General features: G+C 38.4%; 1 protein-coding gene across 1 annotated transcript in view; it reads right to left on the bottom strand.

Moving 5' to 3' along the window:
• Positions 1-5,388: 5,388 nt before the first annotated feature.
• The window catches only part of LOC124625300 (epidermal growth factor-like protein 8), a 188,889-nt gene continuing 179,005 nt past the window's right edge, over positions 5,389-15,272 (bottom strand). Inside the window, exon 11 of the mRNA XM_047149164.1 lies at positions 5,389-6,195. Within this exon, the coding sequence (XP_047005120.1) occupies positions 6,152-6,195 (44 nt within the window). The 3' untranslated portion in view covers positions 5,389-6,151. The remainder of the gene's footprint in view (positions 6,196-15,272) is intronic.

Genomic DNA, 15,272 nt, shown 5'->3' with positions numbered 1-15,272 from the left:
ACATGATTCAACTTCAGATACATGATGTGCTACATATTCAAAGACCTATCCAATCTCTCTCTCTCTCTCTCTCTCTCTCTCTCTCTCTCTCTCTCTCTCTCTCTCTCTCTCTCTCTCACACACACACACACACACACACACACACACACACACACAATTCAATTCGCACAGAATATTTCCATTATTTGTACACGTATAATTTAATCATGATGTGCTCCCATCACTGAAAGCAGAGATCACTCCAAACACAAATTATACAGGGTGAGTCACCTAACATTACCGCTGGATATATTTTGTAAACCACATCAAATACTGACGAATCGATTCCACAGACCGAATGTGAGGAGAGGGGTTAGTGTAATTGGTTAATACAAACCATAAAAAAATGCACGTAAGTATGTTTTTTAACACAAACCTACGTTTTTTTAAATGGAACCACGTTAGTTTTGTTAGCACATCTGAACATATAAACAAATACGTAATCAGTGACGTTTGTTGCATTGTAAAATGTTAATTACATCCGGACATATTGTAACCTAAAGTTGACGCTTGAGTACCACTCCTCCGCTGTTCGATCATGTTTATTGGAGAGCACCGAATTACGTAGGGATCCAAAGGGAACGGTGATGAACCTTAGGTACAGAAGAGACTGGAACAGCACCTTATGTCCACATGCTAACACCTTTTTATTGGTCTTTTTCACTGACGCACATGTACATTACCATGAGGGGTGAGGTACACATACACACGTGGTTTCCGTTTTCAATTACGGAGTGGAGTAGTGTGTGTTTCGACATGTCAGGCCAATAGATGTTCAATGTGGTGGCCATCATTTGCTGCACACAATTGCAATCTCTGGCGTAATGAATGTCGTACATGCTGCAGTACATCTGGTGTAATGTCGCCGCAGGCTGCCACAATACGTTGTTTCATATCCTCTGGGGTTGTAGGCACATCACGGGACACATTCTCCTTTAACGTACCCCACAGAAAGAAGTCCAGAGGTGTAAGATCAGGAGAACGGGCTGGCCAATTTATGCGTCCTCCATGTCCTATGAAATGCCCGTCGAACATCCTGTCAAGGGTCAGCCTAGTGTTAATTGCGGAATGTGCAGGTGCACCATCATGCTGATACCACATACGTCAACGCGTTTCCAGTGGGACATTTTCGAGTATCATCTCCGCCTTTTCAGAGTTCGAATACACCATGGTCACAGTTCCTACAACACTACACTATCACAGACGTCTGGTAACACGGTGTACTACAGTTGGTCTGCGTGCGGAGACGAATGCAGAATAACAATAGCAGCAAGCTCTACATGCGGACACTGCGACAGCTAGACCAAACCACAACAGTGCACTACACACACACTCGTAAACACGGTCATCATCGTAAACATGTCCCTGCAGATGCTGCTCGCCGACTGTGGCCCGTGTTTGTTACAACACGCAACTGAACGTCGGAGGTTTCAAGCGTCAACTTTAGGTTACAATATCTCCAGATGTAATTAACATTTTACAATGCAACAAACGGCACTGATTATGTATTTGTTTATATGTTCAGATGTGCTAACAAAACTAACGGGGTTCCATTTTAAAAAATGTAGGTTTGTGTTAAAAAACATAATTCCATGCATTTTTTTATGGTTTGTATTAACCAATTACGCTAGCCTCTCTCCTCACGTTCGGTCTGTGGAGTCGGTTCGTCAGTATTTGATGTGGTTTACGAAATATATCCAGCGGTAATGTTAGGTGACTCACCCTGTATATGGAACAGATAACATTTGTGACTCAAACCAATGATATTCAGTTACCTAACATTGTTCTCAGTATTTTATGCATAATTCTATTCAGTTGCCCATAAACAAATTTACTGCGACACCAGACAAAGCGTCTGGCAGTAGTTACTTAGCTGGGACAGACTGCTAGTCAAATATAAATTTAAATGTCAGGAAGACTCTTCCAAAGGTGTTTATGTTGAATGTAGCCTTGTTTGGAGGAGAAAATGGTCTACAAACAATTCAGACAATAAGAGAATAGCAGCTTTTGAAATATAGAAGAAAGATGAATATTAGATAGCTAGGTCAGAGAACTAATGAGGAGGTGCTGAATCAAATGATAACAAATGAGGTGGTGCTGAATCAAATAAGGATACAAAAGAAATTTATGATACAACTTAAGTAAAAGAAAGGATCAGTTGATGGGACACTTCCTGGGACATCAAGGAATTGAGAAGTTGATAATTGAGAGGAATATGGGGGGTAACAGTTATAGAGGGAGGGAGGGGGCAATTATTGATTGCAGGAAGCAGGTTCAAATGTATGTACATTGCAGCAGGTATGCACAAATGAAGAGACTTGCACAGGGTAGCATGACGAGCAGCATCAAACCAGTCTTTGGACTGAATACCACAACAACAACTGCCATCAACAAACAAACAAAATTAAATAACCTGTGTCTTGGTCATGATATTTCTGATTTAAGTACTGACATAAATGAGAATGTTCTTCTGTAGTTTTACTACTCTAGATGTATAATAGTTTCACACACATTTTATTGTGGGCCGTACATTGGAGTAGCTGTTCCAGCAACTCCTAACAAAAGTTACGTTATTGAATCTTGTTGTATCATAGCTTACCATTATCACTCATTTTGTAACGTCTTTGTATTGGAATATCTTGTCATCGGTGTAAATTGTTCACGCGGAGGAATTATGTTGTAGTTGCGCTGCAGTTGTTGGCATATGTAAAATTTTGGGAATTGACATTAGGTACATACTATGTGTCAAGTATATTTTGCTATTGGACACATTTGTAACTTAACAAGAACCAGGACAAATTGGAAAGGTTGATAGTGATGATGTGATGTCATTAGATACACAACTTGAGCATATTATTGCACTTTTGGTTTTGATAGTAAATGTTGAGTGTAGACGAATAACAGGAAGATAACTTTCACCTAATTGATCGAAATGTAAAGTAGATTTCTTGCTTAGTAACAAAAGCACTTCAAGATCTTGAAAGAAGCTTTACAGAAACAGAGCATGTTATTATTCACCCATTCACTCGCATGAAACCAAAAAGGGTGAGTGAGTGATGACAAGGCCAGTTTATTCTTCTAATCCCACTGGACATACCAGTGTATGATGGCATAACATCGATACGCTGCACAATATCTTCTCTAGTGGAATTCCTGCAAATGGTGGAACCACACAGCATACTTGGCTGCCAGCTGGCTGTTAAGACCAAGTGGCTGCCGGCCTAGTCTCATTTCTGTTTGCATGTGAATGTGTATATCTCCATGGTGGATTGAACATTGACTGTGCCTCAGCATGGCACCAATTATTCTTTAGTCTTATTGTGTTGTGACTGGGCTTGTTTGGGGTTGAAGTATAATGCCATCTGCCTACTACTATTAACTTCTACCTAGGTGGACTGTGATACCACTCAGCTAGGTGCCTATTTTCAGCCTCTCCTACTAATAATTTTCATCACTGTGATTGAGTCTTGCTACTGCCAGTTGTTTGAGTTGTTGTCCTGAACATTTCTGTGACCACTAACAGCTAAGTACGAAGTGTCATTTATTTTGTTTTTCAGTGTAATGAATGAGTATTATTAAATTAGTTTTGTGATCCAAATTGGACACTAGAAAACTATGCATAATCAACCATAATGGAGAAATTTTGGTAGGAACATTTGCTGATTGCACTTGACCCCTTCTTCTTCAAAATATGCAAAGTGGTGAAGAGTTAAGAATGGATAGATATTGGACTCCACAACCTAACAGTCTTTGTGTCATAAAATGCCCAGGTGTCATAATGGTCTTTGATAACTGTTTCATTGTTCAAAGCCATGATGTTGCATTGTGAGTAAAAGAGTATGTTAGAATGCTTATTTGCATTTGATAAGTTCAGTCAGACTGTTGGTATGTTCATTAGTATGCCCTTCAAGAAGACAACACTGTGGTCCGTTTGACAGTTACTGCCTCAAAAAAATAAATCTATGAGAAGTGATGTCATGTAGTGTCCCTACTCCACATGGCATCACTTCTCATAGATTTATTTTTTTCTGGATTATTGTCTCTTCTCAGAAGTGAGATTTATCTGTAGAAACATCGACATAGTTGAGGTGTTGGGAAATCTTTGATGTGGTATGATGAAATAAGCTTCTACAAATATGTTTGAAAATAATATTCTCTCACAGAAGCCATACTTCAGGAATGTATACAGTAAGGATATATCCAAATGCAAGGTCTTGTTGACCTAGTCTGAGAACATCCTGTAGCAGAAAATGTACTGCCTGCTAACCTTTCCTCTCACTATTAGCGAAATCCTTTCCCTTTTCATCTGAACAGAGGCACACTGGATGTTCGAATAAACAGCTTGGTACTTTTGAGACTTTCATTTGTTACTGATTTTTTGTTGTCCCCTACAACAATGGAGCATAATTATTTCTCTCTCATGTTTGCACATATAGCTCCTTAATACCACCAGTGGCTTGAATCTTGTCACTGCCAGCCTTATAGAAACTTAATACTACTGTATGCAGTAGCACTGTTGTAGTTGTGAATTCTGTGTAGTGTGAAATTTGCAACTCTGAAAAATCTTAAACACAAACAGCTAAACAGAGACAGCTATGGACTGCTGCATATCTTAATAACAGAACAGTTACAAAATGCTGACTGTGTTTGTGAGTCTAGATATTGTAACGGTGTGGATACCAAAGACATTTTTGCTATTGAGGATTGTAATGCTTTTATGCACATCTGGAATAAATATTTTAGTAATACAGTATTGTTTAAAATAACAAGCAAATTGGGCACTAGCATTCAGCTTTCTAAAAAAGTAAATAAATGTTTGCTTAAGAACAACTGGGTATGTATTAAAACACTTTCTTAATTTTCCTTGTAGAATTTCATGCAGATAAATGTTACTAATGCAATAGTGAAATACACATTTCTTTATGATCTGGGTACAACTGGAATGAGCTAAATAAGGTCTTTTTTTCCTCCTCCTTTGAAATATCACTTTATTCAGTTTCACAGGTTTGAAGGGGATATAAGCTGATATTGATGAAAGGAATTGTTAGCTAACAGATCATTTGCTGATATAATACCATATAAAGAACAATTATTGTTTAATAAAATGATTGTGGTGATGACTGACAGCATTTGAGATTATTGTGTAATACATTGAAGCTAACTGCAAAAGGAAACCATATGACTGGGAATATTACATCATGGCTCTGCCTTTACAGACTCATTGTAGCTTATCAATCTCAATAGAGCATTATCAGACATCCTGAAGTGAATATTTTGTATAGGAAGAGCTTGGTGTCCATTTATTTTCATAATTCAGAAGCTACAAAAGTTGATAAAAATATTCCAATGTTATTGGATACTGCCTTTATTTACACATAGTCAAATTTCACTTACATAGTTCCATTTATCCTAAAATATACCTTAAAACATTTTCACAAAACAGCTCAAGTGGTAGAAAGATTTAATTAAGTTCTTATCGCAAGAGATGACAAATAACTTTCCTATCGTTCTGTTTCAGATTGCTTGTAGAAACATACACTCATTCAGTAATGCAGAATAGTTTATTTGCAAAGGCACATTTTATTCTTTTAACTGATTCAACTTTGTGTTCAATAAATTAAGCTTTTCCCCCCCCCCCCCTTCAACTGCAATGCATTTATGAAGCTCATGCCCACAATTACTACATTTGATTTCAGGCAACAGGCAGTTTATATAGGCACAGTCTCAAAGTTTCTATCCTATATAAGACAACTACTAGAACAATGGCACCATAATCTATATGTTTCAGTCTTCACTAAATAAATATTTTATCTGACAACTGCTTCTGTGATACACAATAAACCATTTTCAATATATTCTTGTCAAAAAGAAGCTAAAAAGTTTGTTGCATACATGCACAATCTTGTAAATCTATCAAAATATTTGAATAATTATACAAACAATTGATTATTTAATGTCTGTGTGCTTTCATCTCATTCTTAAAATTTATTATATATACATATAAAAAAAATCACTGTTGAGAGTTGCAATAACAACCCTGAACAAAATGGCAGTGAACTTCCTCTTGACAGAAGTCTTCCTTCAGCAGTCGTGCTTCAGCTCTGCAGGTATGCTATGTTAGATGATATTTGTAGCCGTAAGCACTCCGACAGTTGCCTGAAAAGGACAACAGATTTGTGTGCAATATGAATACAAATTAATAGTAATTTATGAGTATGGTGGAAAAGCAGACTTGTTGCAATTGCCTTTCCCTTTTATGGAGAAGATTCTTGTTTTTTGTTACCAGATGGAGCCACTTTCGGTGTGCCAAGTGACCCAGTGTAATAATACTGTGAATGGTGTGTTTTGTGTTTGTTGCTTTGTATCTTACAGCTTCACACTGATCACCATTGAAAAAGGAATCGCATTATTGTTGCAGACAATACGACTTTGAACTGTGTGTCATTCCACGTTGTGAATTGTATCATACAAAAAAGAATTACTGAAATGTGTATCTTTCTTTTTGCTGTAAAGTCATGTTGATCTCAGTAAAAGAATAAACAGGTGATGCAGCAAAAATCATTCAGCACAGTCTGCATGCTGCATGGATGCAACAGTGGGAAATAGTGGGGTGTGCACCTGGCTGCAGAGGGCAGGCTCATTTGTGCCACGCACTCACAGCCTATAGCTGTGAAGAGGTTTGGTAGAGGATGGGACAACGATAGTGATAGTGGTAGGGGTGCATTGTGAATGCCGCCAAGTGGCAGGGAGGGTGCGGTTCAACACTTGAAGCTGTTGCACCAATGAGTATCTGACATAACCTGTAAGCTACAGCCAGTGAGTCAGCAAATGACTGTCAGTACATCCAACAATTTGACAAATAGATATTCAAGGCCAATAGTTTCTCACTAGAGAACTGAAAAAGAAAGACTACCATAAACAAAGGATCAACCAAAGTAAAACAAGCCCAACCGCCTGCTGCCAGAGGTGCTTCAGTCTGGAACCGTGCGACCGCTATGGTCGCAGGTTCGAATCCTGCCTTGGGCATGGATGTGTGTGATGTCCTTAGGTTAGTTAGGTTTAAGTAGTTCTAAGTTCTAGGGGACTGATGACTTCAGATGTTAAGTCCCATAGTGCTCAGAGCCATTTGAACCTGATGCCAGAATGAGATCTCACAAAACAAAAGAAGGTGTAAAATTGTTGTGTAGAAGACAACTGGACAACATTGATTGCTACAACACTGACAAAGTAAAATAAATAAAATGTGGAAATTATGTGTCAGTGCCCTGAAAACCTGTTTATGAAAATTACCTAAATGTAAAAGGTGGTTTTATCTATGTGGGAACAAATTTGCTTTGAAACAACAGTGAGGAAGAAATTGTAAGCCATACAAGGAACCTCATCCAAACAGTCAGAAGACTCTCCTCGAATTACAGAATAATAATAAGCGGCATTGTGTACAGGAGATAGATGAGTGAGAGCTATGTGCAGAGAATAAACAGCAATATTAAAGAACATTGCAATAAACTAGGAGTAGTTTTCATTGATCCCAACAAATTTCTAAGCACAAAGTGTCTTGCCAAAGATGGTCTACATCTGAATAGGTTGGGCTCAAAAATATTCAGTAAGATGTTCATAGATACTTGCCAGGTCATAAAAATAAGGGAAACTGGCAAGTAGTGATGGCAGTGAAAAAACTTGTCTAGCATTAAGAAAGACAAAACCAAACCATTATCTGACAAGAAATGTGCTAAAGCCAATAACTAATAGTCAAAGTAGATATGTTATCCACTGGAATGTAAATCATTTAAACACTGATGCTTCAAACAATTGAAGCTCCAAAATAGACAAATTGGAAGATATTCTGTCAGAATATGCAAATATGGGAGTTGTTTGTTTAAATGAGCACTGGTAGGACACTATTAAAATTTTAAACAAAATAGGGAACTTCAGATTAGCAATTAGCTTTCGCAGAAGAAACAAGTCACATGGAGGCTCATGAATACTTGTACATAGTGATATACGTTATGAGACTAGAAACTGTTTTAATTATTTAAATGAAGAATATGTGTTTGAGAGCTGTTGGGTAGAAATAGTGGACTCACTAGCTAATGTTATAATAATCTCAATATACAGAATTCCAGGGATGTCAACAGCAGAACTAATCTTATCTAAGCTTCAAATTATGCTAGAAGACCTTTGTAGAGAAAAATAGAAAAAAATGTAAAAGCTGCTGATTTTAATATTGATATCACATGTGATAGTAGCTATGCTCAAGATTCACTGACTTCATAAAGAAATATGGCTTCAAATTTAATTTCTTTGAATATACCAGATACAATGGGCAGTCAGCAACCTGCATTGACAATGTTCTATTTATGTATGTGAAGATGTGTATACATTTTATCTAGATCTAGGTATTTCAGATCACTGTGCATTGTTCATTGAGCTGCCACAGACAGACAAACATTTCACGTATGCGACCCCATATGAGCAGGAAAACTTGCTAACATTTAGTGAGAAGCTAAAAGAGAAAACATGGCCTTTTGATTGTTGTAACTCAAGTGATGAAAACTTTGAGAAATTCCTAAATAGTTTTCTTGGTGTCTTTAATGAAACAGTTCCACCTAGACTCTGCAGAAATAAAATAACAAATAAATTAGAGTGGATTACCCAGGGCATAAAAATTTCCAGCATTAGGAAAAGGCAACTGCACAGAGAACTAAAATATAATAAAGATATTGATTTCATTAAATATGTTAGACTCAATAAAACCATATTTAAAAGAGTTGTCAAGGCAGCAAAATGACTGGCAAATAACAGGCTAATTTTAAATCATAAAAATAAGACAAGGCTGTGTGGTCAGTCATTGTATCTGATGTAGGTGTGAAAGCCTGTAACCAAGAAATTTCAAAAATTGACATTGAAGGAAATACTATTGTTAAGTCAAATTCAAATACCAGAGTACTTTAATGAATTCTTTATAAATGTAGCAAAGTCTGATGTAGATGTAGCAGATTATCACAACAAAGTAAATCCCTTTGGCCTAGGTGAAAACCCTGAAACTTTAAAAAATTCTCAAGTTTCTGTGGAGGATGTAGAAAATGCAATTCTAAAATTCTAACAGCAAGGGAGGGGGGGGGGGGGGGGGGGATCTGCCGGTTGGGATGGAATACCCACCAAAGTTATTAAAGTGGTACACAATAAAATTGCAAACCCACTAGCTCAATAATAAATCAATATTTTGAACAGGGCTGTTTCTCAGAGGTGCTGAAATATTCTGAAGTCAAACCACTCTTCAAGAAGGGATCAAGAGAGATTGCAAAACTTGCTGTTGCACAAATCCAAAACTTCATTGCAAAATATTCTGTTATCCTAAACAATCAATTTGATTTTCAGCAGGGGAAAAACACCATAGATTCAGTGAACAGTTTCACTGAGAAAATAAGTGTATGATTAGACAAGAGAAATAAGGTGGCAGTAATTTTCTGCGACCTTACAAAGGCGTATTTTCTGTGACCTTACAAAGGCGTTTGATTCTGTAAACCATGCACTGCTTGTTTCAAAACTTGAAAAGTATGGAATTACTAGCAGTGCCCTACACTGGCTTAAATCCTACTTATCAAACAGAAGCAAAGAGTTATCATCATTTCTTCAAATGGTGCAGATTATTTTTCTGACTGGAAGGGGGGGGGGGGGACACTTAGGGTGTTCCACAAGGCTCCATATTAGGCCCAGTCCTATTTCTCTTCTATGTTAATGACTTACCATTAAATATCAGCTCCCCACCAGTTCTGTTCACAGATGATACTTCTATCTTAGTTGAAGATCAGGATTTGGAAAAAAATTCCCAAAGCTGCGATCAGTGCATTAGAATCTTGGTTTCAGCTAAATGGATTGAATCTAAACTTATCTAAGACTCACATGATGCAGTTCAAAACCAAACAGTCAAAATGTGAGCAGATTAAGATATGTACACAACAACCAAAATATAGAAGAAGTAGACTCAGTCAAATTCTTAGGTTTAAATGTAGATAAAAATTTGAGCTGGCAGGCACCCCTTGAATACCCGCAAACAAACTGAGCAGCTTTGCATTTGCAGTGCAAATATTACCAATGGCAACTGACATGGACACATGAAAAGTAGCATATACAAGCTACTTTAAATCCATTATTAGGTATGGTATTGTTTTTTGGGGTAACTTGACAAACATAGTGTGGATACTAAAAATACAGAAAAAAATCATTCAAAATACGTGCACTGCAAATCACAAAGAACCATGCCGACTATTATTTAGAAAACTTAAAACATTAACTCTGTCATCCTTGTACATGTATGAGATTATTATATTTTTGTACACCAGACATGAATTAGTCGAGAGAAATGAATTTGTCCATTCACATGATACTAGAAATAAAGAAAATTTTATGCTCCCCACCTACCATCTCAGACTGTGTGCCCAGGAACCTCAATACACGGGAATAATTATTTGTAACAAAATCAAAGGGAAAAAGTTGATGCAGATTAGTTTAGGTTCATTTAAAAGAAAGCTATATGAGGTACTGACACTGAAGTGTTATTACTCAGAGGATGAATTCATGCACGACAAACTGGAAATTTGAGCTGGATACAATGTGTTACATATTCGAAGAAATATCCTTGTAATGTTGTTATTGTGCAACTGGAATAGCTAGTGTTTCTTGCAGCCCAACAAGAAAAGTGTTTAATGAGAATTTCGTATACCGTTGTGTGTGTTGTGACGAAAATTGCAACAGAATTGCATATAATCACTCATGACTAATAATGAAGAACTTTCCGTGGAGCCACAGTGCACAAAGACTTCCTTGCCATGATATATACTACAGAAATAAAAAGAGAACATTTGAAGTACACAGCTTGGTGAGTAGCAGTCCAAGGAGGTGGCCACATCTTTGGAACATAGGTATGGACTTGCCCAGCATCAGGATGAGAATGCTTTTCTGTGCCAATCTTTAAAGATATATTATATGGTGATGATTCACACATCATGTTCTGTAAATTCCATCGTGATGAAGAGTCACGACAGGCACAATAAAAAGATTCACACAATCATAGCTTTTGGCCATTAAGGCCTTTGTCAGTAGTAGAAACACATCCTACATTCTCGTAACCCTCCTGGCCTCAACCTTTCTTAGTCACTGTCCTCACCCATCCTGCCCCCTCCCTGTTCCCATTCCAGCACTACACAGCCATCATTTCACCGTCACACCCAGTCTTTTATTCCTCCCCCCCCCCCCCCCCCCCCCCCCCCCCCCCCGTAATGAACCATGATGGACCTTGCTGTTGGTGGGGAGGCTTGCATGCCTCAGCAATACAGATAGATGATGTACTGTAGGTGCAACCACAACGGAGGGGTATTTGTTGAGAGGCCAGACAAACGTGTGGCTCCTGAAGAGGGGCAGCAGCCTTTTCAGTAGTTGCAGGGGCAACAGTCTGGATGATTGACTGATCTGGCCTTGTAACACTAACCAAAACAGCCTTGCTGTGCTGGTACTGCAAACGGCTGAAAGCAAAGGGAAACTACAGCCGTGATTTTTCCCGAGGGCATGCAGCTTTACTGTATGTGCATGGAGAGCTGCATCAAACCAGTCTCAGGACTGAAGACCACAACAACAACATTTTTATTGCTCTCATTTCCGCTACTTACCCCCTCCCCCCTCCGCACCTTTTCTCCTACCCTCTGTCTAAACTGCAACACTTCACTGTCCGCCACTCTGACCATACTATCCCTCCCTCTCCCTGCCCCAGCCTCCTCCTTACCCCCACGCAGTCACCACTCCCATCATGCACTGGTGCTGCTGCTCGCAGTGTAGGTTCAGCTCACTGAGGCTGCAGACATGTGTGCACGTTGCGCTTACATGAGTGAGTGAGTGAGTGTGTGTGTGTGTGTGTGTGTGTCTACTGCTGACAAAGGCCTTAATGGTCGAAAGCTATGATTGTGTGACTCTTTTTATTGTGCCTGTCGCGACTAAGCATCTCCGCTATATGGTGAGTAGCAACTTTCCTTCTCTCATATTGTTACATTCCATCCTGGATTTTCCATTGTTTGATTTTTGCCATGATGATGAAGAGTTTTCAGGAATGTGGAATGAGTCATGTTAGGTGCTCACAGGCAGAGGCAGCCACTATAGGCTACATCTGTAAAATATACTAAAAATATATTATGACTAGTCCTAAGCTACTAAAACTGAGAATTAAGGGAATAACTACTAGGCTGCTTTAGTCTGTTTATGTATAGTATCTGAAGAAAAGCTGCAGGAAAAAGCCTGATATGTAGCAGATTGAGATACAATGTTTCGTAAAAGTCTTATTACAGTTTGCTTGTAGTGATTATGTAGAATCATTTGCCCCTGAAAGCTACCCTCCCCTGCCCTCCCCCCTCCCCCGCTCCAAAAAAAAGGTATGGGGGTAACTAACTTCAACACTAAGTTTCTCTCCCTGTCATTATATCATGAGTGTCGTTAGACAGAAACCTAAATAACGTCTCATGGTTATCAGTTTGATGCAGTCAGCAAAGTGACTGCGTAACAGTGCTTGCCAGTAATGTTAGTGAGACAGTCATAATGATGATTATGCACTATTCAGTCACAGTCTAGATTTGAGTGTGCTTGTTATGACATTACAGAAACAAAAAAAAAATCTTATTCTGTGAGTGACAAACTAAAGATTATTGACTGAGTTAAAAATGATGATACAAAAAGCAATTTTAGCATGTGAGAGTGGGTACAATAATAGGGTTTGTAGAAGACACAAGTGAAATAAACAGATAAATTTGTAAGTTGAAAGTTATGTAGGAATAGATAGAGAAAGGATGAAACTAGGAAAAGACAGCAAACTTAAGGAATATCTTGATGGGTGGCTTGTATTAAACCAAAGTGAAACAGTGCCACTTTGCAGGCTAATTATTAAAGCCTGAGCTATGGAATTTCACTTTGATTTAGAGGACACAAACACTGTATTGCTTTCAACAGATGGTTTCCAAGGTGGTGGTGTCACCATGGAATTAGCCAAATAGACAATGAAGGTGAACCAAGAGCTTCCATTGACGAGTCTACTTCACAATTTCCTGAAATTCTAGACAAAGTAATGGTAGATGAAAATTTAAATGATGTAAAAGTATATAACTGTGATGAAACAACACTTTATTATTGACTATACCTAACTAGAACTCTTGATGTGAAAAATTCAGGAGATAAGATGGGTTTCAAATTGGACCAGGGTAGGTTAACACAGCGAATAATGACAGTTTCTGGTGAAAAGGAGAACTAAAGTACCCTGGATGCAAGAGGTACACCGGGATCTGGAAGAAATGGGAATATGAGAACCATAAATAGACAACAGGGTAGTTTTTAAATAGAATTCAAACTTTCTCAAAATCATTGTGGACAGAAGAGTGGAGGAGGTAGCAAAGTATGAGAATGAAAGAATATGGGCCAAGAAATGAAGCCAATGTGAATCAACATGGTCCTCAGATGGCCAAAATGAAAAGCAGAAGAAGAAGAAGAAAAAGAAGAAATATAGAACTACCCCCCCCCCCCCCCCTTTTTCCTCTCCTTCTCTCTCTATGTTTGCCACAAATATATTGGGGAGCTATAAACTGAAATACCTGTGTATAGGCAAAAGTACAAGACTGAGGTGTTTCAAGCTTCCAAACATATCATCACTACAGTTCACTGGCATGTACTCCAAGAATTCTTGGATAACCCGAGTTCCATTGCAAGACAGTGCAACAGAAGAAGAATGTAGTCAACAGGTTTCAACAGCAGTCACATCTAGTCTGCAAGTGATTTTCTGCAGTGAAATATTAATCTTGAAGACTTGAACCACTGGGCAGTCTTCGGAAACAAGGATACAATTTCATAGAGAATATGTGACAAAAATGTTATTGATGCTGTATGAGATGAGATGGGTGAAGTGTTCAAAGAAGGAAAAAAAAAAATAGATGATGTTCCCAAGACGTGTGTAATATAAGCACACCATCTGTCTAAAGCAGAATATACATGCATGAGTCCATATATTCTGCCAAAGTAGGGTGAATGGCTAATATGGTACTCTTTTACTTTGTGCTGAATGTACCTGCCTGACAAAGAAAAAAAATTGTAGCACCCAGAGAGGGAAAAGTAAACAAAATGAAACATCAGGGTTTGAGATGGTTATTGCAGTGATTATAAAAAATTTACAAAGAACAGGGCAGTATGAGCCCACTTATCAGCATGATGATGCACTCCCTCAGGCCTACATGCATGCCTTTATTCTGTTGGGAAAGGTGTCATAGAGCCATTGCATCCTCTCCCGCGACAAGTTGGCCCACAACTGTAGTAACTGGTCCATGATATCTAGGACACTGGCACTAGGACAGAACTGATGTCTGACCTGGTCTCTCACATGTTCTATTTGGGATGGATCTAGGGATATTTCTGGCCATGGGATTACCTTAACATCACCTGCAGACAGTTCATAGAGACACATGCCACGTGGGGACAAACATTGTCCTGTTGAAAAATGGTACCACTATACTGTCACATGAGGGGCAGCATATGAGGTCACAGGATGATCGTGACATACTGTTGTGCTGTCAGAGTTCTCTCTATCACTACCATCCATAATCTGAAGTCATACTGAATGGCTACCCACACTATGACTGCAGGAAAAATACCACTGTGCCTCTCCAAAATATTGGAAGAATGGGACCTCTGCCCAGGTCCCCACCATACTTCCTGGTGATTATTATCTGCGATAGTGCAGAACCACAATTCATTGCTAAACGAAATACTGAGAATAAATATGGGGTACTCGGTGATAAGCATGTAACTGGATTGTACCATACCTCCATAAAAGTAAAAGCTCATAGAGATACAATAGTGACCCATCAGTCACGTTTATTAGTAATCAGACAGGTTTCCCCAAGGTTCCATATTGGGTCTGATACTGTCTGTATTATATGTTAATGATTTGGTTGTTAACAACAGTAACAGAAAGCTATACCAATTTTCAACAGACACCAGCATCTTAATTATGGTGAGTATAAAAAATACCTTTGAAAACACATTATGACTGCCACAAAGAATGTAGTAGAGTACTTTGATGCAAACAGTTTGGTTACAAATCTGGGAAAAAATTCTTACAATGGACATATTCTTCACCAAGAATAGGACAGCAGATGATTCTTATATTGAAATAAATGGACAAACAATAGGAAACAGAGCAAAAAATT

Source organism: Schistocerca americana, chromosome 1 (genome assembly GCF_021461395.2).
Source record: "Schistocerca americana isolate TAMUIC-IGC-003095 chromosome 1, iqSchAmer2.1, whole genome shotgun sequence".
In the NCBI taxonomy this organism is placed as follows: domain Eukaryota; kingdom Metazoa; phylum Arthropoda; class Insecta; order Orthoptera; family Acrididae; genus Schistocerca; species Schistocerca americana.
This window is presented reverse-complemented; position numbering and strand designations above follow the sequence as displayed.